The sequence below is a fragment of the Vicugna pacos genome, chromosome 34, assembly GCF_048564905.1.
Source record: "Vicugna pacos chromosome 34, VicPac4, whole genome shotgun sequence".
NCBI classification, from domain to species: domain Eukaryota; kingdom Metazoa; phylum Chordata; class Mammalia; order Artiodactyla; family Camelidae; genus Vicugna; species Vicugna pacos.
The window spans coordinates 19175481-19199587 of record NC_133020.1 but is presented as its reverse complement, the minus strand read 5'-3'; the positions used below and the strand labels follow the sequence as shown (position 1 = coordinate 19199587).

The 24107-nt window shown below is 56.1% G+C and overlaps 1 protein-coding gene across 1 annotated transcript; it reads right to left on the bottom strand.

Moving 5' to 3' along the window:
- Positions 1-12107: 12107 nt before the first annotated feature.
- Positions 12108-21148, bottom strand: FGF6 (fibroblast growth factor 6). The gene is made up of 3 exons (XM_006210838.4): positions 20759-21148; positions 19722-19825; positions 12108-12300 (listed from the first exon to the last, which is right to left on the bottom strand). Exons 1-3 carry the CDS (start codon positions 21102-21104, stop codon positions 12124-12126), a joined length of 627 nt encoding a protein of 208 aa, XP_006210900.1. The 5' UTR covers positions 21105-21148; the 3' UTR covers positions 12108-12123.
- Positions 21149-24107: the final 2959 nt, after the last annotated feature.

Below are 24107 nucleotides of genomic sequence, written 5' to 3'. Positions count from 1 at the left end.
CACTTACTTGTTTAATAAATTTCCAGAACTTTTAGAAGTTTTGACAAGGGAGCTGACATTTTAAGATTTTAAGATTTGCCATACAAAGTCCACACTTACCCTAATTACACTTTACTGTTTTGCAGACTCTGATTATATTGTATCCCTGCCTTTTTTGTTTTTCAGGACTTGTCTTTTAAGTCTTTTAAAACTTGGGGCAAGCTCTGGCTTGACCTCAAAGAATCATGGAATTATAAAGCCAGGAAGGACCCTCAGGACTTGATACAACTGTTCTCTGGTGTTGGTTAAGTGTCCTTCCTCATAAACTTTACGAGAGAAACTTTAATTAGGGCACTTATAATGCAATTTTTGGTACAAAAATGGCTTTGGATACAGTTTTTACGAAGACAGCTCCTGGAGAGGGTGACGTGCACCTGCAGTAAGTTGTCTTCTGGAAATGGTCCCCTTGCTTCTCCCCGTTTGCGTCGTCTTCCTGGTGAGGCTGATGACTGTTAAAGGATGGGGCTTATTTCTAAGAATTCTAATTCCATAGTAACTGAATCCCCATCTATAGCACCAAAACTAGCTGAGCACACAGAAGGCGCTTCATGAATGTTTCCTGGATGCATAGACTAAATGAGCAGATGCGGCCCAGTGGGCGGGGCGCATCCTTCTTTATGGTAAGGAGGGTGCGAAATAATAGGCAGAAATAACACGCTAATTCCAGAAACAGCAGCAAGGACAGCATTCCAGTAAAGAGTAGAAGAGACTGGTTTCCGGCTGTCACCTGCCAAAGCTGGTCCAGGAAGGAGGGCAGCAATGACGATCACTTCTCAGAAAATGCGTGTGTCCAGGCACAGATGCGCTTGCCCCGGGAAACGAAACCACACAAAGGTGCAGAGGCCAAGGGTCCTGCTGGCTGGACCCCTTCCCTTACCCCAGCCTTCCCTCTTCCCAGCCCTGCTCAGCAGCCGTGCACCCTGCAGTGGGGTCCTGATGCCAAGAATCTTTGGAACTCGGGGAGGGCCTGAGTCATTAGGACAGAAGGAAAGAGAGGTGATACCCAGTGGCCTTGAAAGACACACTGTGGAGGGAACTTGGCTAGTTACAGCTTCTCCCCTTCCTTGTTAATGAAAAGAGGCAGATGTGGGTCATATGAGAAGCTAGAAACTTCAGAAATGATGGGTGCAAACGCTTGGGAGCACTTCCAGGAAGTCTCCGCAGGTGTTCTTTGGAGCGCGCGTCTGCTGGTGTGAAGAAGTTCTCAACAGAAATGAACATAATGGTGGCTGTCGTCCAGAGGCCAGCGAACAGAGCTCGTGTATTCACTTTAGTGGAGTCTGAGTAAGCTTCAGTTCCCTTTTGTTAGTGTTCAGTTAGCACGGGCTGTTCAATTTAGTGGTGATAGTTCCTGACGTTTCCTTCTGTGCGTAGGGCATCAATTTGACCTCCTGAAGACGACCGCGGTCACGCTGTCATCTTAAAGCAAACAATCAAGCATAAAAATCGTGCAACAACCTGCACTGACTCAGAAGGAAGCCTCGGAGGTTGAGCTAACCCACTGCAGAGCACAGTGAGCCGCAGCCTCTGGTGCTTGGAATGGAATGTCCTTGGATCAGTTAAGATGGGAAACGTTGAACTCCTCCCATTTATCTGCATTTAGTAAATGATGGCTGGTGCTCATTCCTTCCTCCTTCCACTGGCAGGGAGATTGGGGAAGTCAGGGGTTGCATTGAACTTGAGGCTCTGGAGAGGGGAGAGTGAAAGGGAAGGAGAGGGCCAGCGCTCTGGTTCAAAGAGGAAGTTTGGGCTCATTATGACATAATTATAGGGAATGGGGGGGGGGGGGCAGCGCCAGCACACCACCCCAGACGCTGACACGTGGGAACCAGATGTAGTTCCTCTGAGATCTGAAAAGCAGTTTTGTCCCTACACAGTTAGTTAGAGGTGGCCTCAAGTGAGTGACCCCTCTGGGCCCCAGGTTCGTCAAAATGAGGGGGCCAGCTGGGATTATTTATTCTCTGGCCGGGCCGTTCATTCTATCCCCTTGCGGGGGGGAGGTTGTAAGCAACACCTGCCCGGGCTGTGCCCCCAGGTGAATGATACAGGGATGCTTCTATATTCAGGATGCAGGAATGATTCAGGAGGAACCCAGGCATCAGCATTCTGAAAAAGCCCTGCAGGGGATTCTGCAGTGGGGAGACCCCTATCCGGGCAGACCCCGATGAGCTCTGTGGTCTCAGAGAGCTGCCACTTTCAAAAGTTAGCGCTTTGGTCAATAGATAGACAGGTGAACTAGTTTGTCAGGGACTTACTTCTCAAGGCATACATGTAGAAATGTGCTGCTTTTACAGCTAAGGATGGGCAAGGATGCTTTTTTTGAAAACCCTGCAGAGCCTCAGTTTAAACTTGGGCCCTTTAGCTACATGGGTTCTTTTTTCCATAGAGAACACTCACACGAATAAGCTTCAGGTGCCTCTGAAAAATGACGGGGCAGAAAAGCGTGCCTGGTTTAAGAAAGGCTTGATAATTCACAAATAAGGAAGCTTCAGAAACCATTCTCTAGTCCACCCACCACCCAATCATCTCTCCACTCAACAGCATTTACTGAACACCTCTAACGCCAGTCCTGTGCTGGGCCAGAGATTGTTCCAAGTGGGCACCTGGTGGGGAGACTTTACACAGCAGAGGACGCCACGTGTCAGTGCCGGAGGGAACATCTCTCCTGCTCTGATATGGTGAGTGTTGCCCCAGTGAAGATGGCACGCGGCCGCCTTCGGCAACCCCACGGGCATCTCTGCCCCTAGACTTTCCAAACAGCACCAGCTAAAGCCCAGGAAGTACCTGCTGTGTGTCAGGCTTCGTGTCGCCCGTGTTCAGTTTCACATGATGCTCCCAGCAACGCTAGGAAGCAGGCTGGATTATTGTTTCCGTAAGTGAGGAGCTAGGCTTAGAGAGGCTCGTCAGCTTGTCCAAGAAGCCAAGAAGTGGGAGCTGGAATGCCCACCAGGACTGTGACCCCCTAGGCTATACGCGTGTCAGTTCCCACAGCCCAGCACGACTGCCCGGTTCCTCCATTCTGCCTGCACTCAGCCCTGCCTCCCCTCCAGGATCCAGGTCAAGGTGCACACGCGCTGCCGAGCCTCCGCTGACCACTCAGATCCCCCGGGTGGGTCCCTCCCCTCCCCTCCCCTCCCCTCCCCTCCCGTCTGTCTGCTCAGCACTGGATCAGACCCTGTCCTGGGCGTTGTCCCTCAGCGTTACTCAGTGTCTGTGTGGAGGACCGACTTCTCATGTCACAGGCTCGTTCCCTGTGTGTATCACCGACCCCTCGAGGGGCTGGACTCCGCTTTATGCTTCCCTCCGCCATACCCAGCTCGGAGCGGGACCTGGTGAAGACCCCACACCTGCTTTATGACTGATGGCAAAGTCAGTAAATGGATTGATAAATAGTCAAGGTTCCTGCTTTCAGAGAAGGAATCAACCAAGTCCCCAGATGCGCCCTCGCTGCGGATGAACTGGGCATGTCCGCTGAGCACTTGTGCCCAGGTGAGAGCTTGCCAAGCATTCTCTGTAAGCATTTCATCTTCTTCTTTTTTCTTTTAAAAAAGAGCTCATTTGGGCAAAAAGCGATTTGAATCGGGCAATGCCAAACCGGACGTGGTCAGGGGCCCTCCTCACCTGTTGGTTTTAAGCGGCCCCTGCCCGTGCCTCCCCCTCCTGAAAAATCAAAGGCACAGTTTTTGCAGCCCTTGTTTTCTGAAAGCTGTGGTTTCTATCACAAATGAGATCGCAGGAACTCTGAACAGACAGACGTGCCACACGGAGGCCCAGAGGATGAAACAGATCAGCCCACGTCACACAGTCAGTGGCGGGGCCGGGGCTGGAACCCGGGCCTCCTTGCAGGACAGAGGCTCTTTGCTCTCTGCAGTGCGGGGCGACCGAGGGCTGTCTCCACTGGGCGTGCATGTGGGCAGCGCACCTGGGCTCCGACTGTGGACTCTGCTGGGTTGTTGGCCTGACTTACCGTGTCTTCCTGGCCGCGGACCACTGGGAGCACTTCACCGCATGCTCCCACCTGGCCAAGGGAAGGACAAGCTGACAGACCCGCCCAATGGGATTTCTGCATCTTCTCAGCTCTGCCGTGGCCGTCTGTGTGCTCGTGATGCCGGGGAGCGGACTTCTGTAGGGAAAACAGGAAACCAGGGGTCTAGTCCCATCCTCTGCTGTCGGTGAGATGCGTGGCGAGGGCAAGCTCCTCACATGCAACATCTCTTCTGTGCCCGGTGGTGGATCCATGTCAGACAGGTTCTAAGGTTACTCAAGGCTCCGTGCATTTCATCCCAGCAGCAAATAATTGTCTTTCTCCCCTCATTCTTTGATTTTATTGAATGAGGTAAAGTGGAAAAGTGTGCTAGAATGTAGAGTATATATGAGAAGGCGGATTACTGAACCGCGTCCACAGGCCACGGCTTGTACAAGCATCTCTGCATCCCCAGGAGGGTTATGAGGGACACGTCCTGTCTCACTGTGCGTCCAGCACGTGCTAAACTTTTCAGGTGTGTTTATTTATTTCATTCATAGGACAACCCTGTGAGGAGGGGAGTGAATCCAAGGATTGCATTCATTTTATAGACAGAGAAATGGCATCTGAGGCAGGTTAAGTGAGCTGTCCAAGGCTGTGGAGCCAGGAAGAGGTGTGGTGTGGTGTGTCCCTGGAGGCTCTGCCCTGGGCCCCTGCACCCCGGCCTCTCCTCGGTCAGGGACGGCTGTGACACTGCCTAGCGTCCTCCCTGGAGGCCGGACGGTGCTGGGCACAGAGTAGCCCAGAGTCAGACAACAACCTGTGACGGTTGAGCTGAACGGAAAAGATGCCTGCTGTCAGGGTCAACTCTCCGGCTGGAGAAGCTTCCAGAACAGGTGCCCAAGGCAGCTCTGGGGAACGTCCTGAAGAAGCTGAGAGCGGAGGCAGTGCTCTGGGCGTGCGCCGTCTCGAGGGGAGACAGAGGCTCCTGGTCCCGTGGGGTCCCCCAGCCCAAGGATTCGCTGTCCCGATGATTCCTAGAACTGTTGGCCGAAAGAGAAAAGCTTACGATAAACCGCAGCGTGGGACGAAATGCGACCGGAACCACGGGCTTGGCCTGATGTTTATCTCGCGGGCCAGCCAGTCACCAGCCTTTCGCCGGCGGAGTGGGGCTTTCCCCACCAGCTTCCTCTCCGGTGACTCACAGCCACTGCTCAGGGACAGGAGGAAACGAGGGCCGTCCTGGAGGGAGGCCAGAGGGGTCTCAGAACCACTGGCCCGTCTGCCGGCTGGACTGGGAACCCGGCAGCCCCCTTCCCAGGGCCCAGGGCCCGGAGATGGGTTAGCGACCCACGGTTTACGCACCTCCCTCGTTGACCGTTTTATTCTCAGCAAACCCAACTGGGCTCACTCTGCACCCTCATTAATACCACTCCTGTCTAACTGCTTTTCCAGCCCACCCCCGCAGACTCCAGGTGCCGTCCGCAGTTCGTTTATTCTTCCAGGACGAATATTTTAGCAGCCCTAGGGCCCTTCCTCCGCAAGCCTCTCCGTCCCGTCCGCTCCGGTGAGTCCCTTTATCCTCTATGACTTCAAATGTGTTCTGATTTAAAGCAGCGTTTGCCGGGCAGGTGACTGCCCCTCTCTCAGGACTGCGAGCTCTTTCTAGGCAAGGACTGCCGTCTACTCATTCCTAAAATCAGCGTCCAGGTCCCAGCTCCCAGTTGGCATCCAGTGGATTTTAATCATCATGATTAAGGAAGTGACCACAAGGGGGCAGTACCAGCAGGGCTGACGATGGGTGGTCGGGACTCCATGTGGGAGACCCTGCAGGGCAGAGAAAACAGGTGTGAAACCAATGAAAAGAACTTAGCCAGCAGAGCAAACAACAAGGTGGGATGTGGCAGGAAAGCTGGATGCTGCTCTGGCTCCCGGCAGGAGAGGGGGCAGCGCTGCTCTGCGGCGGCGTCCCGGCAGCTGCGCTTTCCCACGCTTTGCCCTGCCCTTGAGAGGCTGAAGGGCAACCCGCAGAGTCCTAGCAGCCGTGGCCTGCTGGGCGCTGAGACTGCGAGTGACTAATGGGGTGATTTTTTTCGCTTCCTGAGTTTTCTCCATTTTTGACCGCGAACGTGTTTTGATTTGACCATCTCGAGGCAATGAACGTAAACAGTATTCTTCGACAGCGGAATGAAGATGTTAAGATTACGGAGGTAAGAACGACTTCTGGGGAAAGTTCTGGAGGGGCCCACCGGCTGCGAGGGGGCGGGTGGGGGCCGGAGGTGGGGCGCTGACCTGGGTGTCAGAAGATGAGAGATGCCCATGGGAGAGGGGAGGGAGGGTCTCCTGGAGTTTCCTCATCTCTCTTCGGTCCTGGTCGCCTGCCCCCACGCTGCTCCTTCCGCCCAGAAACGCTTACCTGACGCCCCGATGTGAAGTTGCTCACAGCCCATCTGTCCCCCCACCCTCTGGCCAGCTCTGGGGAACCCACTGCCTTATCCGTCCTGGGGATGGGGACCAGGTGTGAGGGTTGGTGGGGGTGGACGCTGCTCCGAGTGCATTTCTGCCTCACCTGGGTCTCCAGTGAGAGTCCATTAAGAACTTCAGGCCAAGCGAGGTGGTGCGGTAACTGGCCGCCGGCTTGTGGAACCCCGGCAGCGCCGGCATCTGGGGCTGGGTCGTTCCTTGCGGCCGGGGGCTGGCCGGGGGCTGTGCTGTGCATCGTGGGGCGTTGTAGCGCCCCGGCGCCACCCTGGGACGTCCGGCCGGAGACGTGCGGTCATCCTGACAGCATCCAGGAGGGAGGGCCTCAGCCAGCCCGCTTGCCGGACCCCCACGGGGTCTGCTGTAGCCACAGCTAGCCCTAACTTGGGGGCCCAGTTTTCTTGAGGGGGTGAAATAGGCAGCCACCGCTGAGGGAATGGCTCTCGGCTGGGAGGACTTGGATGTCTGGCAACATCTGAAGACATTTTGATCGTCACAAATCGGGGGGCAGTGCGACCGCATCAAGTGAGTGGAGGCCGGGGTGCTCAGGGGTAGAGCGCATGCTCAGCATGCACGAGGTCCTGAGTTCAATCCCCACTCCCTCCATTAAAAAAAAAAAAGGAAAAGGAAGAAAAGAGTATATAGTATTCAGAACCCAGCATTGCTCGACTGAAGGCGCACCATAATCTCCCCTAGAGGCTGCGTGGGGACGCAGGAGAGGGTGCGGGCTCGGGTGCGGGAGCGCGGTGGGGGCGCTGCCGGGCTGGTGGCAGAGGCGCAGGAAAGGGGAAGGGGTCTCGTTCTGGTTGTGCCGTCCTGGCTGAGAACCTTAGGCTCCCTGGCCTCCTTCTTTGTCTTTTTACTTACAAAAAGGTTTTTTTTTTAAATTTTTATTTCATAGCGTCTCTCTTAGCTCCAGTGCTCCACAAGGCTGTCATCTTGCTAGATGAGGGCTTTGCAACGTCTGCGTTGCCTGGGGCGTGTGTTACAGGCCGACTCCGGAGCTCTCCTGGGCCTCCGGGCCAGGCTCTGCTGGTGCGGCTTGGGAAGCTACACTTGAACACCCTCATAGGTGATTTTTTAAAAAAGGTTTTAAAATTTATTTACTTAAAGGATTAGGTCCCGGGGATTGAACCCAGGACCTTGTGCATGCTGAGCACACGCTCTACCCCTGAGCTATACCTTCCCCAACTAATTTTTATTTTTTTAATGCAAGTTTGTAAGAAGATGGGGGTCTATCTCTGCCTTGTTCACTCCCACGTCCCCCAGACCTAGCCCCATGGCAGCCTGGAGCCAGGGAGCCCAAGATCGATCTCCTGATGAGTAAAGAAGTGAGTGCGTGTGACAGTCCGAGGAATGTGGACGACCGGTCTGGTCTACGGTAGCTTCGTCCTCCCTTCTGGACCAAATTCCCCTTTTGTGAAAAGATGAAGTGACCCACGCGACTGCCTTAATAATCCACCACCCCAGGAAGTGGTGCTTTCTGCTTCCACGGCGCCCCGCCTCCTTGAGAGGAGAAGAAGAAACAAGAAAACCGACCACAACTCAGGGAAGTGTTGTTGGTTTTAATAGGCGGGGTGGAGTCCAACAGTTTAAGGAACGTATAAAAAGACCTTTTACTTTTTGCTGGAACACGATGTGATTTGTGCATAGCACATACATATTAAAAAAAATAGGAGCATCAATTTTTACAAGCACAGGACTGAGCAAAGTCCGAGTTTTCCCCCCCGCTAGACCCAAGCTTGAGGACAATTGTGCACTGGGACCCAGCCTGAGGTACTTATTCGATTTATAGAAAGGGAAAGTCACGTAAGGACACAGGTGTCTGAACGCTGGACTTCCAGCAGCTCAGTGAGGTATACGAACATGGTTCTGCGCTGGCGGTCTGGGTGCTGGACCAGATCTGGGGTCTGTTCTGGGTGTGTTCGCTCCCTCCTCCTGCTCTGGGAGGAGGAAATGCTGGCTCAGAGGCAAGCACAGTGGGAAAGCTCTACCTGTCCTTCTGGCCCTGAGCCAAGCACGCCTCCCTCGGGAGGCAGCAGAATGAGCTGGCTGGGTTCTTGCCGGGAGGAGGTGGGGGCAGCTGCTAGAGAGCCACCTTGCAGGCGCAGAACCCAGAGACCTGGGGGAAGAGCACTGCGGGGGGAGACGTAGGTGTCTTTGAGCTCGTGTGCACGTGGAAAGGGACAAAGGGGAGGGAGGGCAGAGGGGGCATTCCCGTGTCTTGGAGCCCAGCGACCTCCTGTGGTTTGCACCAGTGGCCGTGGCACAAAGTGGGCAAAGACAGTGGACGCCCAACCCCGGGAGGAAAGGGAAGCAAAGCTTGTGGCCTGTTATGTTTCCTTCCTCCCTCGGGGCTTGCCCAGAACGAGAGTGTGAAGGATCTGAGGTCCAGGACAAGAAAGGGCCGGAGCCAGCCCGGGAGTAGGACGGGGCTGGGAGAGAATGTCAGGCCGTGCTATTGGCCATGTGTCTGAGGGGGAGAGGTCTGTGGCTGGGATCGGAGGACCAGAGAAAGTCTCCTCTTTCTTAAGCAGACAGCAGCCCGACCCGGGCCCTGGAGTGTACGCTGCAGGTGTGCTGGGACGTGGTGGCAGAGGGGAGGCTGTGAGGGCTGACGGCAGGGTATTCATTACAAGAAGATACGCTGCTTGCGACGGAGAAGTGGGGAGGGAAGGGGGTTAGAAGGCAGCAAATGCAGAGCACCATCAACAGCAGGGCCGAGCAGGGGGGTTGCTCCTCCTCCGAGGTCCCTCTGCTGCCCTGGGGCCGGGGGTGCAGATTCTACGCGGGCTCTCAGCTAACACCCTCCCAGCCGGGGAGCTGTCTTCCAGGGGTGCACGTGTGCCACTCTCTTCTTCATCGTTTGCTCTTGAAGAGGGAATCAGGCAGCTTCCCCCCCGGACACCCCCCCTCCACTTTGCAGGGAGCTGCTAGAGAAGCTTCAGGATGGAAGGGAGGCCAATTAGCTACGGAAGTCCATAAACCAGGGACGTAGCTCAGGATGTGGGGGAGGGAGGGAGGACCCAAGGCGTCTCAGGACACTCTCGGCAGGAAGGTGGGGTTCACTCTTGTCCCTCTGCTTACGCGGCCTTGTCTGCAGCCTTTCAGACCTGACGGGGCTGACGGGTGGGCGTGGGGCCCAGACGGCGGTCAGATGGGAGAGGGCTCCGCACACCTGTGCGCGGACACGGCGGCAGGAGAGGGTCCGAGGAGCCGCTTGCCGGTCTCGCTCTGTTCCTGCCCCGAGCCCGCCTCTGCGGCGGGACTGACTTCCCCCGAGTCTGAGTCACCCAGCGGTCAGAGGGGAGGCCCTTGGGAGACTTCCCTTGGATGGGAAGGTTTTTAAAGGGTCGGGGACACACCCCTGCCTCGGAGGTGATCATCAGCGTGTGCAGCCCCTCGTCCAGCCCGGGCCCTGGTACCAGTGAGATCAGACGCTCGGCGGCCGGTAGGGACGCCAGCCGCAGACGGCGCCAAGGGACGACCGACCATCAGGCCTTTCTGACTCTGTGTATTTCAGAGCCTCTCCTTTCCACTCCCAGCATGAAAAATGGGAGTAGACATTTGGGGACAGACCTCGTCAGGGTTTGGACACTTTTATGAGCCTCTAAGGAGCTGCAGGAAAGACCTCGCCATCGGAGCCCTGCGAGTCTCTTTAGAAGAGCGCCCTCTGCCGCCGAGTTAGTCACGACCTGGAAGAAGGGAGCGGGTGCTTTGGGACCTAAGGCTTTCTTCTCCCTCCCAGATCCCGGTCCCTCTGCACCCCCAGGCCCCCTACACGCCCACCCCATCCCACCGGGAACTGACGTGCAGCCCAGGCTCTGAGCGCGTCCGTTTCTGACAGACGCTATTAAAGAGGGTGCACTGGGGCGAGACCTCCCGAGAAACAGTCAGCTGCGCCCCCGCCTCCAAGCGGACCCACACTTGGACTATTCCCAACAGTCAGGATGGACCAATGTCCTCCCACTTCTGCTTCACCAAGACCCCAGTCCCAGCCAGTTTCTGCCCAAGGCTTGCACACCCTCTCTTATCCTGAGCCCCTACTGCCCTGCCGTCCCACCCTCACTCACCTGGGTATGGCCCCCCCCCACCCCAGCCCCTTCCTCCTAGCACACGCCTCCCCGATGTTTGCCGGCAGAGGAGGCGGCCAGTAGGGTGTCTCTCCCTCGGAATCGCCAACCTCCATCTTCAGCTCAGCTCGGATCTGTCTACAGATGACATGAAGGCACTTGTCGGGGGCGAGGGCTTGTCTTGCAGGCTGGGGCCCTCAAGAGTCGCAGAGGGCGCCAGCCCGTTTTGTGACTCGGTGGTTCACGTATGCCGACAGACAGTATTCGGCTCTGCCATGGCTCTCTCTGGTTTCAGGAACATTCCAATGGTTCTGGAATCTGCGGGTTCCAGGCAGACAACATTTACGGTAGCTTGGGGAGCCTCTGCTTTAAATACTCTCAAAGGACGGGAGGCAGGAAGACATGGCACAGCAAGGAGCTGCTCCAGCCTGACCGCTCGATTTCACAGGATTATCACTCCTCTCCGACTGCAGGGGGTCAGAGGGGTCAAAGGTCGGAGGTCGCAGCGCCCATTCGACTGCATCCAGGTACCAGCGCGTGTGGAAGACGAGGACGGCTGGGAAGGAAGTGAGGGTATCGGGTGAGAACTTGGGTGCGTTTCCTGGACGGAGCTGGAGAGGAATTAGCATCTGTCGTCCAAAGCCTCTCCGTTTCCTCCGTGCCCTAGTTTGTACCCCTCATCCCTCGCCAGAGGGGTTGCCATTATTAGGATCCTTGTCATCCGAGGTTAAAATAAGCCCTGGTTCACTGTGAGGAAAAGTTACGGGCAGGCAGCCTGGCCCTGGCGTGGTTTTGGAGCCACGCGCAGCACTGGGTCCTCCAGGCAGAGGGCTGCTCCCCGTGGGACACCCAGTCCCTTCCGCTGCTTCTAGCCCACGCCGCCGCTCTGCTCCATCCCTCCAGGAAGGGGAGCCCTTCTCCCCAGCTCCCCTGGCAGGGCGTCTCAGTGTCCCCAGAGCCCTCATGGGCAGGATGCCAGGAGTGCCTGCTCTCTCTTTCTGGCTTGCAGCTGAATCTTACTCCCCGTCATCTTGCCCTCTCTGCACTGAGAGGGCAGCTGCTCCCTGCCCCCCACGCAACCCCTGCAGTCAGCGGCCTCTGAAGGGAAAGGTGATTGGAAAGAGGCAGCATGGGGGCCCACATCAATCCTGCTGCTTTGACAGGTGACATTCTTGCAGGCAGATTCCTGCAGCGAGGACACTGGGCGAAAGAGACCTGCTTTTCTGAGATGCCTTTGCTCCGATGCTGTCGACCAGGATGCGTGGCTGTACCTCAACACACACGTGCCTCCTCCCTGCTTTTCCTGTCCCCAAGGTCACATTCCACAGGTGTCATCTCTATCTTCTTTCCTCAGGTGAGGTCAGAGCGTGGGATCAGTTGCCATTCTAGAATACTGGCTGCAACCACACACTCAGGTGGGTCGCACACCAAGGGGTCCGGCGGCCAAGGGGACCGACCCTGGTCTCCCCAAGCACCAGAAGAGCCCAACCCAGGAGTCACAGGGAGAGGGGACAACTGTTAATTTGTGCAAAATTCCAACAGAAAAGCTGCCTCCCTTCAGGGCCCTTATATCCTGGGAAGGAAGTGAGTGACAGTCATGACCGGGGACACCTTGCTGCCCCGCTTCACCCGTCCGTATTTGCTCAGTGCGATGTACGCGCCTCGGTACAGGGCTGACTCGTAGGCGTTGTAATTGTTGGGCAGGAGGGTTTCTCTGAACTTGCATTCCTCCTGGAAGCTGGGCTGTGAGAGAAACAGACAGAGGATCAGCGATAACCAAGGCATGGCGGTCCCCTGGCCGCGAGCAGCTCCTTCCCGTCCTCAGACCACCACCAGGAGAGCTCAGCCATCCTGGAGGCAGAGGCGGGAAGGGCCCCAGGAAGCGACTTCAGGACTGTCGTGGCCCCCCACCCCCAACTCCTTCACAATGAGGAAGCCCCAGCCCAGCGTCAGGGGCGGGCTGTCTGTGCCACGTGGGTGGAGGGGTGTCTGCGGACTTCCAGTCCCGGCACCTGCTGCTAAGCACCGCGATGCTATTCCATTCAGAGAAAGGACCAGGAAAGGACGAAAGAAGCTGTTTCCTCAAGTCCGCTGCCAGAAGGGCCTAGTGGGGCAGGACTGAGGGCCAGGTTCCACTTAGCGGCTCCTGTGTGTGACTGTGGCACCTCCTCCCCACCAGCCTCCGGCCCCTTCTCTGCAGACCGCGTGGTGGGGGAGCAGGGGGGCGGGCGGTCAGTGGAGGGCGGAGACGGGTGGCTTTCTAAGCCCTTCCCAGCGCGTCTGTTTAACACGGTGACTCTCTCCCCACTTGCGCTCTTTCACCATCTTTCCCAGTTTAAGGACCAAGTTGGCTGCCCTGAAGGAGCCCATCCTTGGTTTTGACTGGGAGCCCAGAAGGTTCCAGTGCCCACCCCCTCCCCGGCCTCAGCAGTCGTGGCTCTGCGGGGACGGGCAGGAACAGAGACGGTTACAGAACAGAGGAGCAGCGATTTTTACGGGAAAAGAACCTGGTTCCCGCTGTGACAGGTGGTGCAGTGCAGTCTGGGGCTGGTGATGAATCGCACCCTTCAGAGCGTGTCGTGTGAGGACCACCTGTTCAGAGAAGGAGGGCTGGACTTCCCGTCACACATCAGCAAGTTCACTCCCAATAAATCACCCACGTCCTCCTTTCCTCCGAGAAAAGCGGGCCCTTTGCCCCCCCCAACCCACCCGGGTCCCTGCCCCGAGGGAGGCGAGAGGGCTTTCCGTGCCTCGGACGCGGGAAGCTCCGTGGGAGCCGGGAGACCTGGGAGCTAGTCTTTAAAGAAACGCAGAATGAAACGGAGAGAAATAGGCAGCGTATAATATCCGACTCCTTCCTGCCGAGTGAGGCCACCGGCTATAAAAAACCCACTCAATGGCTGGGCGGCTGTGCCAGAGATGTCACCTGACCTCGAAAGGATCGTACTATGAGCTCCTGGCCCAGCCGGCAGTGGGGTGGACGAGAGCCTCTTCCTGTTGGGAACGGACAGTGATGAGCTGGCCGCTCGGGGCTCTGACTCCCGGGCCCTTCGAGTGTCTCAGTGCCACAGCACTGGGAACAGGGCACGGTCCCCACAGGCTGTGTCTTGATGGGCACGTGATGTGGGATGAACGATTCTCCAACAGGGACCACACTGACACCCACGGACGCCTGGGAGTGAGTGAGGGGCAGCGTGGCCTGGGGAACCCTTGCCTGCTGCTGGGTGAATGCCTCCACCCTATGCCTCACGGGCCCCTGGGTTCCTGGTTACAGAGCAGCCTCACGTGAAGGTCATTTGCTTGAGATGAACATGGAACTTCCACATCAACCGGCTTCTGAGCACCACGCGGGGAGTTTTGTCTTCACGAGTTTTCATCTTTCTTGTTATGGCTCAGGAAATAGTTATAGAACGGTTAAAGGAAGGAACACAGACAAAGGAAGGAATGCCCCGAAGCAGGGAAAAGAAACGAATCGAAGTAGGCAAAGAGTTTACGAAGATTCACTTCTTACTGAACTGGGCAAATGATCTCCCCTCCTAAGCCTGGCTCCCTCGCCTGTGAAGTGGGAGCAGTGAGAGCAATTATGCCGTAGAACTGGGCTGAGCATTAATCGAAATAATTCACAGAAAGTCCTTGGCCCGATGCCGGGCAGGGAGTGAAATAAATAATTGGGGCCTCTTGGGGCTGTGGTTTCTCTCCCTGTGCACAGGGTGTCGGGGCAGCTGATGGGCAAATCTCTGGAGCAACAGCACGAAGAGAAAATGAACTCAGGATGGATGGTGAAAGCTAAGTAGAAATAAAGCTACGTGGATTCAAAGTCCAGGGAAGAGCAATGAGCAAAATACAGCCCGGAAGTAAATCCAGGCAAGAGCGTGAAATAAAAATGGATCTGAAATGAATGTAAAAGAAAAGTGGCTTGTCAAATCACTGGAGGTAACATGGTGCTGGAAGAATGCTCTTATAAATAATAATAAAAATAATAACGTGTGATGTATGACTTTATTCCTAACACTGAAATAAATCCCAAAAGGAGTAGATTTCCATGTAAAAAAATGAACCCTAAAAGTCCAGGAAAAGTTTTAAAAAAGAGAGAGAGAGAAAGATCTCTCTAAGCAGGACACGAAAAACTAGAAGCCATTTTAAAAAAACCAAAATAAATAAATTAGACTTCTGCTTGGGAACAATTACCTCAAACAAAATAAAAAAACAAATAACTAGATACAAAATACTTACAGTGCATGACATTTTGCAATACATGTTGCCATACATTGCATTTTTATGACTATATTCAGAATTCTTCACTCACTGAAAAATGGATTTTTATGAACAGTTCACAGAAAAGGAAATACAAGTAGCATTTGAATATAAGAAAATACGCCTCATAGAGAAACATAAGCCATGAGGGTGAGACCACGTTTTTAATTGTCGGGGTTGCAAGCAGGACAGGGTTTGCTAAGACACTTTCCCTGGTGAAAGCTCGGGGCTGAGAATTCTCATCTGATGCCCGTTGGTGTGTGTATTGTTATAACCACTATAAAGAGAAAATTTATGATATTTATCAGAATAAAATAATAAATACAGCTTTGACTAGTAATTCCACTTCTAGGAATTTATCTGACTGGTTCACTCCCACTCCTGTACAGAAGTGACCCACTGTGGCATCATTTAAAATAGTGAGAGACCAGAAACACCCAAGTGTCCTTCGGGAGGGAGACCCCCACCACGGGAGACGCTGAGCCACGGAAAACTGTGAGCCTCTTTGTGCACTGACTTGAAATGGTCTCCAAGACACAGTGCTAAGTGAAGAGGCCAGATGCAAACAGTATATGTAGTTTGCGTGATTTAAAAAAATGATACCAGTGTGAGCACAGGCATGGGGACCCCGGTTCTTTCTGAGATTAGACCCAAGGGATGGGCAACAGCAGTCACTCTGGGGAGGGCTCTTAGGGGCCCCGACACAGCGGTGAGAGTAAGACTGAATTTCCACGGCGTATTCTTGTGTGTCTTTTTTCCCCTTAAACCACGTCCACGTGTTACCTAGTCGTCTAAGTAGATTATTGAAGATGGGAAAGGAATTCAGGACGGAAGATGGATCAGGGAATGGAATGAGAGAATCTTCGTATCCGAGACTGCTGGTCTCTCCCCTCTCTGCTCGCCGCCTTCCCCTCTGTTCTAACTTTTTATGTCCCTAGAGAGCAGCCCGCCTGCCAGTTTCCGGGGGAATTCACTTCTGATCTGGACGGTGGTCAAGGGAGCGGTTTCGAGCGTGGTTTGCAAACTCTGGAGAGGTAGTCAGATCTTGGCGTGGTGAGCATGGGGAAGAGCTGGGGAAGGGGGAGGAACTGCGCGACTCAGGCTAGGACCTCAGGGCCTCTGCCCAGATGCTCTGGTCTAGAACGCGTCCAGTTTAAGAATCCAGGCCTCGCTAATGTCTGGATCTCCTAAAGCACATTTCATGCGTGGTGATGGTTGTATATACACTGTGCTTCGTTCTCTGCTCATCAGATTTATTTTTAAATTTATTTTAAAAATTTTGGGGGGTGGTAATTGGGTTTATTTATTTGTTTGTTTAATGGAGGTACCGGGAAGTGAACCCAGGACCGCGTGCGTGCTAAGCATGTGCTCTACCACTGAGCTAGACCTCCCTGCCTTCTGCTCATCAGAGTTTGATGACTCAACCCCTTCTTTTTTTTTTGATTTCTGACCTCTGTTCCTTTTCTCTAGCCTATCTCGCAGTCCTAGCCTTCCCCAGAATTCGGTACAAATCTAAAGTGAGGAAAGAGAAATGGATGCAGTCTGCTGTAGAAACCTCTCCGCCCCTCCCCTGCCCGCTCCTCTCTGCGCCACCTCCACCCTATCCGGGGCATTCAGGTGGCTCCCGGGCGGGTGGCAGGGGGCCAAGGCCATTTCCCCTGAGCTCTTCGCTGCGGCCCAATGCTCCAGGCCAGTGGGGCTTTCCCGCCGCCCACGTGGACGGCCCCGCTGGTATCAAGATTTAGCCCCTCGATCCGTCTCCCCGCGTGGGTCCCTGCGCTCTGCGTCTCACGCCTCAGGAATGCTGGCTCCTTGGCTCTGGTGAGAAGAGCACTCTTGCCAAGTGAACACCGTGTTAGTAAAAGCAGCTACTGTATATGATTACTTGAACAAATGAAAATAATTCCACTGGATCATATTTCCCGGGGCTGCTGGGCCCCAAGCTCCAGCGTGACAATGCCTTAAATTCCATGTAGGTCTAATCAGACTTAGGAGGCACCCAGCTCTGAAGCGTCCAGCGCCCATTCTGCAGAGGAGTGGAGGCAGGGGTGTTTTGGCACGAATTACGTCCGGTGGAAACGCCCCTTGGAGCCTGGTGCGGACCAGACATCCACTCCAGCCTCTTGTCTTGCTTCCCTAGGTGGCCCGGACTGAGGGAGGTGTTTTTTTGTCTTTACAAACTTTCCTTCCAGGGCTGCCCTGGACCGCTTGTCCCTGGTACTCCTGGTTGTGAGAGTGCATGGGAGATGGAGGGGGGTGTTGGCTGGATTAAAGGAGGTGGGTGGTGAGAAAACCCCAGAACACTCCTTGTCCTAAGACGCTTTCCTCCGGCAGCCCCTGGCTGCTGTGCTTTCTGTCCTTAGCTGAAATAGAGAAATAACACCTCCCGGCTCTGAAGAGGCTGCTGACCCCCGTTCCTCGCACACAGCTGCACTGGCGGTTCAGACGCGTTTGAAGGTGCTTTCACTGGCTTGTGGTGCTTCTCATTCCTGTGTGGCTCTTTGTAGCGGGTGGGCTGCAGACAAAGCCCTGTGTGAGGCTGCCTGCAGGGCTCCCCGGGCTGCTCACTGCTCTGGGGCTCCATCTCCCCGTCTCCTGGCCCCTCCACTGGGTGCTAACACTAGGGACCCTTTGTCCCATCCACCCAGGAACCCGTCTCCCCTAGGGGAGAGGAGCAGCTAACTGAGCGAGGGAACACCTCGGTCCTCCCCTCTGCGGATGAAATGGATGCTGCACTTTGCACGTTGTCACTGTGCTGATGATGAAAAGGATGGAGACCCAGTGATAACTGGTAAAACAAGATCACTGAAAAGCGTAAGTGAATTCCTGGCAGCCTTTGTCCCTACCTGTTTTTAACGGCCAAAGGAGTCTCATAGAACCAGTGTCACGTGGAGATCTTTGATTTTTTTTCTTTTAAATTTTAAAAAGGTCACGGAGATTGGAACTCACTGATTCCTGCCTCGGTCCACATCCGAGAGAGCAGAGGTCCAGGCCCAGAGAGGGTCAGAGACTTTGTCCAAAGTCAGCCAGGAGCGGGAGGGCAGGCAGGCAGGCGCTGGGACACCTTGGTCCCGTGCATGGAGTCCCACAGCCACTGGCCCCGTTCCTGCCTCTCCACCCAGCGCGACTGCAGGCCTTCTGCAGGCTGCTGAGAGGGGCTCTTCGGGCTGCTCCTCTGCAGGGAGGGGGTACTCGCTCCAGCAGAGCCTAGGGTGGCCCCAGCTGCCGCCTGTCCTCTCGCCTTTGCAGACAGCGGTTCAGGGAAAAGGGTGTCTGAGAATCCCAGCCTCTCGCCCGCTTCCTCTCTCAGGGCCCTCAGAGCCAGCGTAGCCCCCGAAGGGCCATGAGGCCTGGTGGGCTCTCAGCCTGCTAGCACCTCAGAAATACCTGGGAAACTTAAGAAAACAGAAGACTAAACAGACTTGTAGGCTTGCATTCCAGCCTCACAGACTAAGCACGTCTGAGGAGGGTCCCCAGACACCTGGGCCTTTAACAAGTTACCAAGGCGATGTGGATGCGGAGGGTCCGTCTACAAGCCTCACCTGGGGGTGGGGGGGCGGCAGAGCCTGGCGCTGGGCCTGTCTGGACAATAGAAATAGCTCCCCTGTTCTGAACACCTGCGGCTTGCCAGGAGCTCTGTGGGTGCTTTCTGAGCACAGCCCCCCAGCATCCCTGGGAGGCGCCTTTGATCCTTACCCTCACTTTGCAGAGGGGACCCTGGGTCTCCAAGTTCTCAGGTCAATCAGGGCTGAGTGCAGACCTGTCTCAGGCACTACAGGTCACACCTGCCCGGAAGGCCGGCAGCAGAGGCGCGCCTGGTGCGCAGCCCGGACTGAGATCCAGCACCTGCCCGCCTGCCCGCCTGCTCCTGTCTTCGGAGGCCCCCTAATTTTAATGCATGCCTTGTCTCCACGTAAACCCACCTGCACCAAGAGGTGTCAGTGCTGAAGGTGGCGGGCCAAGGCCACCCAGGCACCCCATTTGGGTGCTTAACAACCCTTGTCTGTTGACACAGCCTCCCCGGACCCCAGCACCGATCCCAGACCTCCCTGCCCGCTTCCTGACCGGCAGTCTGTCCCCACGCAGAGGCAGGACAGCCCTCCACACCCTCCCCGTAAATAACTCTGCTATTCCTTGACGTTGGCTCAGAGACCTTCCTTTTTTGTCTTCTGATTTCTGTCAGAAGAACTCCCAGTGTCTTCGCCTTCCTCGGGATGATTTCCCAGCCCATGTTTTGGAGTAAGTCAAGTCATGGGCCGAGAGACCCAGGAATGAGGTGGACTGAGAGAGCAGGGGTCTTGGTAAAAGTGCTTAGAAGCTGGAGAGCTGAACCAAAGTGCTGGCGTTGCCCCCCCCGGGGGGGGGCTGTGATGGGGAGAAGGAAGGGGGTGGGGACTGGCGCCAGCTAAGGGGCTGTAACAGGGAGGCTGCTTCTCCGGCCCATGGGATCAGAGATCAGAGGACTTAAACCTTCAAGTAAAATGTCCACGTACTAACAAAGTTGAGGAAAAGAGCCTTATTTCTCCTCTTATGGTGCTCTGGGCCGGGGGCTGAGAGGCAGGCCACTTGTCCAGGCCTCTCCAGCTCAGGGAATCTAACCTGACCATATGCCTGGATGGCAGCTTTCTGCTGGAATGCAGGCTTCCCTGGGACCTAAGAGCCCCCTGAGCCGGGGTTCCTGTCTAATGACAAGGCTCCAGGAGGCCGGATCAGGAAAAACACGGCCCAGAGCACAGGCCGATGAACTGTGCAGCACACAAAGGGTGAGCGCCTCACTTGCACAGCCCCCTTCCAGGCCCCTCCCCCTCCTTCTACACAAACACTCTGTCTTTGCTCAAGGTTTTGCATCATCGTCAACCGCGTAAGCTTCAGGCCTCGCACACGCGCCGCTCCCGGCCTGGGGGACTCACCGTCGTGTACAGCCTTCCTTTACTGTTCATGGCAACGAAGAGGGCACTTTTCACCCCAAAGAGACTCACCACGCCCCGCTCCACCGTGGAGATCTCCAGCAGGCCTGACAAAGACAGAGGGGCCGCGTTACCCCAGGCTGGTGGGAATCAGAGCGGGACAGGATGCTGCAGGTGACCCTCCCGGGGCACTGAGGCCCGTCCCCCGCTCCTGGAGGTCGGACCCTCCGTCGCCCCCTCCCTGTCTCACTTGAGGAGATGGGCTGCCTGCCTCGGCCAGTCCTGCCCACACACTGCTGAGAACCCAGTGAGTTCTGGCATCGGAGGTAGAGCTCGCCGTGGCCACTGAGGCACCTACCCAGGGTCAGCGGTGACGCTGGGCGTTCATCGACTTAATCCTATACAGTCCTCGATGTGGGTGAAAAAAGTGAACCCGGATGAGTTTTGTTCAAACCGTATACGCCCCGTGTTTCAACAACCCGCTGCCCATCTAGCCTGCGACACTGCAGCCACGCGAGGCTGCCGGTTTGTCGGGGTCCTGCAGCCCCAGCCCCTCGGGGAGAGCCCACCTCGGCGGGTCGGACGGAGGAGGCAAGGGGAAGCCAGAAGGGGGACTTCAGCTGGAAGCTCTGCAAATGACTTGTCGTTCCCCCTCAAACGGGGAAGCTAAGTAAAAACCAGCTTGTGTCTGATTCGGCCCAAGCATCCTCACCCATTCTCCCCACCCTGGCCGCATGGCTCCCCAGGCTGGTGGCTCCCGGTGGTCCTGCAAGGCCACGGCTGGGCCCGTGATGCTGACACAGTTACTGTCTCAGAGGCTCCGTGGGGTGACGGCAGAGGTCACCAGGATGCCGGGGCCCCGCACATGCAGGGTCAGAGCCAGCCTGGGGGAGGGGGCTGGCCTGACGAGCATCCGAGGGAGAATCGCTTTTTCCCCTCTTCGTAAGGGGACCCCAAGCACCAGCTCAGGGCCCCTTCATCCTCCATCCCTGCTTGCACCCCGGCCCCCGGCTTCCCAACTGGCTGCAGCTGGCACTCACTGTAGGGGCTCTCCTCGTGGGTCCCGCTGATCCGGCCGTCGGGCGGCACCTGGAGGTGGAAGCCGATGCCCACGTTGCAGTAGAGCCTCCTCTGCCGCTTGAGCCCCACCAGATAGCCGCTCTCCCAGGGGACACCAGCGGTCTCCCCGGCCAGCCCTGCGCGAGACCTGGACAGCAGGGCGCCCCAGCCCCTCGAGCCCAGCCGCGTGCTGTTGGCGCGGATGCCCACGGGGGAGGGCTCCACCATACCCACTAGGACGCCGAGGAGGACGAGGGCCCGCAGTGTGCCCCACAGACACCCTGCTCCCCGGGACATAGTGATGAGCGGCCTCTGTCCCAGGGCCATCCACCTTGCCTCTCAGGCACGTGGTCAGAATTAATGGCCCTAAAAATACCGCCCTTCTTGTTTTTCTCTGCTCGGCATGGCGGCAGGGGCTTATTTTTGGAAGGCAGTTGAAGGCTGCTGACATGAAACCAAAGCCTGCTTTGGGCACTCGGGACTGGAGCAGAGGGACCCAGGCTGAGCCGCGGCTGGTAGGGACCATGGCTCGGGGACGCGGTCGAGCTGGCCTGCTTGCTCCGACCCGAGTTGATTATATTTGATTTGACCTATCTTTATAGTTCAGCTACACGGCCCTCCCCTCCAGCCATCGGCGCCCTGACGTCACCTGCCCCAGCTCACTTATCCAAGGCTGTAACATTAATCTGCTCTTGGGCCTGGCTGCCTCCCCAGACCCCCATCTCCCTCCCCACACCCCAGGGATTCTGGGAGCCACTGTCATTCCAACTATGAGGCAGGAATGAAGTGAGCAGGGAGCATCTCAGAGGGAGGGAGGAGTTGGCTGGGGGCCCAGGGCAAGAGGGAGGCGAGAGGCCACCCAGGACCCAAATTGGGCAGAAGTTCTTGGCCTGGTGGTGCTGGCTTCCTTATTTAGAGGGCAAAGGGTAAAGACGGAGGAAGGCCTGGTGGCCAGTGATGACCAGGGCTTATGAGTTACCTTGGAGACGAGGTGTGGAGAGAGCTCATGGCTGAGGGCAGCAGAGGCTGGGGGTCCCTGAGAGGCTGAACCCCTTTAGCAAGAGAGAGCAGAGACGAGGTGGTATCCAAGGAGCTGGAGGGCTGCAGGAGGAGCAGGACTAGGGTCAGTCTTCGGCTCCCATCCTGGCCACCGCATTCACCCAGCCTACAGAGCAGTTGTGTCTGACCCTTCACAGAGCCCCCAGCCAGTTTCACATGGGGGCTCACCCTTGGCCTCTGACCGACATCATTCCCATTTTACAGATGAGGAAGCTGAGGTTAGAGGGCTTAAGCGACTTGCCAGAGTGACCTTAGCTAGTAAGGGGCAAAGCCAGAACTTACAAAGCCGGCCTGAGTCCAAAGCCTGTGCTTTAACCTCTGCACAGTTGCCTGTAATAGAGGTTAGATTCCCACAGCCTCCTTACTGCTCTTGTCAGATGCCAGGAGGACACCACAGAGTTATCTCAATAGCACAGAGTGATCCACCCACGCTCCCAGGCTGGAGGCAGCGGGCAGCCTGGGGAGATCTCCTGGGATGAAGCGCACGGCTCAGGGACTTCCCGAGACCCCAGCCCTCCCCTCTGACCCCCCGCCTGCCCTGGCCCGGGCCCCGCCTCCAGTCTGCGGCATCTGCCTGCCTTCTGCTCCCCAGCCTAGTCCGCCTGGACCGATGCTTTGCTTAGGGTTTCCGTCAAACCTTGCCTTTCAGTTTTGTCCTAGACGCGCTCTCCTACCCCTTGAAGCCCAGCTGCCTCCTGCCATTACCTTTGGTCAGTAAACTGAGCGGGGAGTGGAGACGGGTTTGTACCTCCGCTTAGCCCTCACTGTGGGGCCCCCGGCTCCTCGGCCGCCTTCCCCTCCCCGGCACCTCCAGTGCCTTAGGCTCTGCCCGTCAGCGCTGGCAGCGTCCCGCCTCCCAGCAAGGAAAGACTGGCACCTCGTAGGCACAGGTCGGGTCTACCATGTCGGCCTTTGTTAGAAAATTCGCTTAAGAAAAGCATCATTTTAAAAAAAAGCATCTCTCTGTGGACTAGGAGGGCCTTGAGTAACCCAAAGACAAAGCCGTCAAACACAAGGGCCTTCACTTTGGATTTCCAGCGACTTTTCGTGTGCTCACACATCCGTGCCTGCAAGAACAGCTAACACCCTCCTCCCAGGTTGACTCTGGGACCTGGTGCGAACTAAGCCGCTGATCTGACTTGAGGAGGAGGCGGCCCAGAAGCACACTGGGACGGTAAGAAGTCAGAAGTTAACGCTTGCCTCGGCTGGATGGAGAGGAGTTCCTCAGCAGGGGTCAGAGTCTCTGCGGATTTCTTCTTGGAAGCCATCCACTTTGGGACTACTTTCGAGGAGAGAGTAAACCCTAAGGAGGTCTGTGCCAAATGTCAATAAAAATAGTGAATCACATCATCTCATCCCAGATTCTTTGTGTTGAGACTGTGGTTAGTGTCTTACGAAGCCAAGGACTTTGCATGAGAACAGAGGACACCTGAATATGAGTCTCAACTCCACTACCTGTTAGCTGTGTGACTTTGGGAAAATTGTGAACCTCTCTGAGCCTCGCTTTTCCATCTGGGAAATGAGACCCTTGCTACATAGGGTTATCTTAGAGGTCAGCGGTAATACAGGCAAAGGGCCGAGAGCAGAGCACGATGGGCCTTTCTCAGAAACACGCTGAAAAGCGCTCACCCAGTTAAAGGAGGTTTCTCGTCTCATCTCTCATCCCAGGGAACGGGAGGGACACGTGGGCCTCCAGGTCCTGACCGCCCGCCCCCCGAGTGTGCATCCTGACGGCTGCTAACACATGCAGAAGCAGGCTGCTGGGATTCCTAAAATATTCTGAAAACCAGTAATAGCCTCGGTATCGTCCCCTGTTAAATATAAAACTTAAGTAATTCGTTCTATTAAAAAGCCTGGGTCTTATTTATATCGAGTGATGTGATGAGGCCCTGTTCTAAATGCGCCTCCCAGGCCTGTCTCCATAGCAACGCCACTGCGCTCATATGGCCATAGATTTTCCCTGAAGGCTAATTAAGTTGACAACTGCTGGGGCTTCTTGGTTTACCAGATTTGCACTTGACCTTTCTCCTGGGGCTTAGGGACCCCTATGGATGTGAAGCGATAGAGAAAAGAGTAACAGGTGGACGGGGCCTCTCCGTGGACCCCGCTTTCGCACAGTTGCCCAGCAGCCTCTGGGGTTGTCAATCACTCTCTCCAGATGAGCCAAGAGCTGGTGGAGGTGAGCGGAGGGAGGCAGTGCCAGTGTCCCGCTCCTTCGGCGACAGGGCCCTCGTCCCCACGTGGGTGCGTGCAGTCTGGACCCACCTCTGT

Excerpts from the sequence above, each read along its gene's own strand:
- FGF6 (XM_006210838.4), bottom strand. The coding sequence starts at position 21,104 with ATGGCCCTGGGACAGAGGCCGCTCATCACTATGTCCCGGGGAGCAGGG. Across the intron at positions 19,826-20,758 it reads CCACGAGGAGAGCCCCTACA|GCCTGCTGGAGATCTCCACG; the intron begins GTGAGTGCCAGC and ends TGTCTTTGTCAG. Across the intron at positions 12,301-19,721 it reads AAGGAAGGCTGTACACGACG|CCCAGCTTCCAGGAGGAATG; the intron begins GTGAGTCCCCCA and ends TTTCTCTCACAG.